Source organism: Bison bison, unplaced genomic scaffold (assembly GCF_000754665.1).
Source record: "Bison bison bison isolate TAMUID 2011002044 unplaced genomic scaffold, Bison_UMD1.0 scf7180017864328, whole genome shotgun sequence".
Taxonomy (NCBI): Eukaryota; Metazoa; Chordata; class Mammalia; order Artiodactyla; family Bovidae; genus Bison; species Bison bison.
In genome coordinates this window covers 2,372,996-2,376,663 of record NW_011494900.1, presented here as the reverse complement: position 1 = coordinate 2,376,663, position 3,668 = coordinate 2,372,996, and the positions used below count along the sequence as shown (strand labels likewise).

The 3,668-nt window shown below is 43.0% G+C and overlaps 1 protein-coding gene across 1 annotated transcript in view; it reads left to right on the top strand.

Moving 5' to 3' along the window:
• The first annotated feature begins 2,747 nt into the window (after positions 1-2,747).
• The window catches only part of RAB3C (RAB3C, member RAS oncogene family), a 301,373-nt gene continuing 300,452 nt past the window's right edge, over positions 2,748-3,668 (top strand). Inside the window, exon 1 of the mRNA XM_010853485.1 lies at positions 2,748-3,027. Within this exon, the coding sequence (XP_010851787.1) occupies positions 3,010-3,027 (18 nt within the window). The 5' untranslated portion in view covers positions 2,748-3,009. The remainder of the gene's footprint in view (positions 3,028-3,668) is intronic.

Below are 3,668 nucleotides of genomic sequence, written 5' to 3'. Positions count from 1 at the left end.
AGAGTTCTCATCTCAGCTATCCCTCTTATCTCTGAGATCCTGGGTAAAGTCATGCTTTCTGGACCTTAGGACCTTTGAGCCTGCTCTACTTTCTAATGGGGGACATGCTTAATCTACATACTTTGTGACATTCACTGGTGGCCCCTTTGCCTTCACTTAGCTCTCTTTTTTAAATTTTATTTATTTTAATTGGAGGCTAATTACTTTACAATATTGTAGTCGGTTTTGCCATGTATTGCCGTGAATCAGCCAAGGGTGTACATGTGTCCCCCATCCTGAACCCACCTCCCACCTCCCACACTTAACTCTGTTTTGCCTTTACTTAACTCTACTTTGCCTTTTAAATCTTTTAAACCCCAGATTCATATGGAACTGTAGAAGGCTTCCCTCTTTCCTTATTTCCTCAACAAGAGTCAGACTTTTCTAACTTTTGGGTAATTCCTTGATTCTAAGGCTTTTTGATGGCTGTTAAATTAGAGAGATCCCTGGGAGTGGATGAATTTTAAAATTATTAGACATTTACATTTCAGTAAAATTGCAAAGAGAAAAAAGCAGCAAGATTTATCTTATAGTTTTCCCAGGTGGCACTAGTGGTAAAGAACCACCTGCCAAAAGAGATGCAGTTGGATCCCTGGATTGGGAAGATCCCCTGGAGGAGGGCATGGCAACCCACTCCAGTATTCTTGCCTGGAGAATCCCATGGACAGAGGAGCCTGGTGGGCAAACGTCCATAGGGTCCCAAAGAGTCAGACACAACTGAAGCAATTTAGCACAGCATGCATGCCCTGTAATAGAAATTACCAGCTGTCTGTCAGTCCCTATTCTTTCCCAGCAGTCTTCCCTTGTGGCTCAGCTGGTAAAGAACTGCCTGGAATGCAGGAGACCCCAGTTTGATTCCTGGGTTGGGAAGACCCCCAGGGAAAAGGGATAAGCTACCCATTCCAGTTCTTCCCCATTAGCCATTTTATAAAACTCCTGATTTTCAGCTGGGCACAGGTTCACCCAGAAGAGGGATTACATTTCCCAGTCCCCCTTGCAAGTATGTATGATCACAAGATGAAGTTCTAGGCATTGTAATATAAGAGCAGTGGTGTATTTAAAGGGATACTGGGATGCATCATTTTCATCATCATTTCTTCCTTCTTGCCAGCTGGACTGTGGATGGAAGAGCTGGAGCTCCAGCGGTCATCTTGGGAATGAAACTCATAGATGGTGACCGATAAAGTGCTTTTTTGACTTTAGGGAGATAACTGAGGTCCTGTCCATTTTTGTTTCTTTAGTTTATCACTGGCTAGCTTTTTTTCACTCTCTTAACCCACTTAAATAACCAACGAAGGCAGGAGAAACAAAACAGAACTAAGATCCCCTTAACTTTCACAACTCTCTTTTTTTTGCAACTCAATTTTCAGGGGTTCTTGGTTTACTCAAACAATAATAAACCCGTAACGTTTCAACATTTGTAATATTTTAACATGTTCTGTAGTATCAGACCCTGAATTCTGAGAGTTTCAGAAGGTGATCATGATAGTACAAAACATACAGGAAATTCTTTTGAAGAAAGACAAGCTCTAAGTGGCTCTGCAAATTCTTATCATTAAATGTCAATAACTATTTGCAGAAGGCTTATGTCTAATAAGCAACTGAAAAATATATTGATATTGGTTTTTACCTTTTAATTTTATTTGTTATTAGTTAATTTAAATGAAATTGCTCTAACCTTCACATAACCTCAACTGTGAGGGGAGCTGTGCTTCAACTGTGTTTTCTGAGTAGTTATAAAAACTATTTACCTAGGTGATACCACACTATATTTTCATTGATTGCAAGAATTGAAAACAGGTCTTAGATTTCTTTTTTTTTTTTTTTTTTGAAGGCAAAACAAAAAGCACAATCTAAAATTAATAGAACATTTAAAACATGGTAGTTTCCCAGTACACTGTTATTGCAATATTGAGTCAGTCTATGAAGTTTTGAGATTTATACTTTTGAAAAATTCTTACATATAAAAGATTTTAAGGCAGTATTTCTCAAATAATGGCAAAGAAGCACTGCATCAGAATCTCTAGAGTGTTTGTTGAAAATGCTAATTCTCAGACTCCTCGGTCACATCTAGTGAATATCAGAATCTCTCCGCATGCCTTGAGAATACGAATTTTAACACCTTTAAGAGATTTTCAAGCACATTTAAGAACCTCTGTTCTACTGCTTTGTCTAGTGCAATGAAGTTTCAAGCTGTTTTTGCTGTGGTTACTCCCATATTTCTGTCAGTATCAAGTTCATTCCTTCTCCATTCTGCCTCCAGTAATTATTCTGACCACAAAGTGAAAGGCAAGAATCATTACTGCACTGATTAACATTCACTCTTGGGGGAAAAGGAGTTTTTAGATGGGTACAGAGAATATGGATAGTCACACATATTTGTCAGTTGAGGGGAAGGTAAGTGTAATACAAGTACATTTTCCAAGATTTCAAAACCATTTTTGAACCAGCCAGGGAGGAGTATGATTGTAATGTAAGGAATGACTCTCTGTTGAAAGGACAGGATAGCTTAATAGAGGTCTCCTATCTTGTTCTGTGACGGTGTTTCTGGGCTCTGGTGATGAATGTGTTCATTTTATATGACTTGCTTTGGGTAAATAACCCAGTCCCGTATCAGCTCTCCAGCCTTGGGCCGGCAGAGGTTGTGTGTGCGCTCTAATGACGGTGGACGGTGCCCGGGGGAGGGCCTGGGGAGGGGCTGCCCGGTGCGATCGCTCCCCTGGCACTTCCTAAGACTCCCAGTTCTTTCTCTGCAGCCGGTACTTGAAGACTCCAAGCTTTCCCCTCGGAGGAAAAAAACCCGTCTATCTAAATCAGCTGTACTCTACTCTCTTCCCTCGTTTCTCCCTCCGCCGGGCACCACCCCCACCCCTTCCATTGTGTAGTGCGTCTAGCTCGGCTTCCTGCGTGAGACCTTAACCTCACTTGGAGCAGGAGGGATTACTGAGAATTTCGGAACCTTGAGTTGCAATGGAGCTGTACGGAAAGGTAAGCAGAAGGGAGCTCCTCCGCCTGCTCCGCGTGAAATCTCGCTTTCATGGACTTTGTGTGTGTGAGTGTGTGTGTGTGTGTGTGAGTATACTCGCGCGCGTGGGCGCCTTCTCAGTGCAACTGTGTGAGTAAACCGCTTTCTTGATGTGTGTACCATTCATTGTCGTTCTCCCCCGCGTTTGCTGAATGAGATTGTAAAACCACCCTACTCTGCCTATGGAAATGTACAAACTTTCCCGATTGGGAATGGGGAGGTGTAGGGCGGAGAGTTCCAGAACACAGTGCAGGTTTCGTTTAGATTGTAAATTAGCACAAGGTAGTGCGTTTCCTAACCAGGAAAATCACAGTCTAGCTTCGGAAGCCGATAGGTAGCAAAGAAAAATCTCCAGCTGAGATGAATGAACTGAGGTCACTTTCGCCTGCACCTTGCGAGGAAATAGCTCGGGAGGCTGAGAGCACTAACAACCAGGAGCGAGTCCAAAAGAGAAGGGAGGCTCCGCGGCCGAGTCCTACTGGAGAAGCAGCCCGTTTAAATGCTGGCTTGCCGGGAAATGTAGTTTACTGCTCCCCGGTTTGCGGGGAAGCTCAGCTAGGCTAGACTACAACTCCCAGGAGCACTCGGGGCTCCGGGCCAGTAC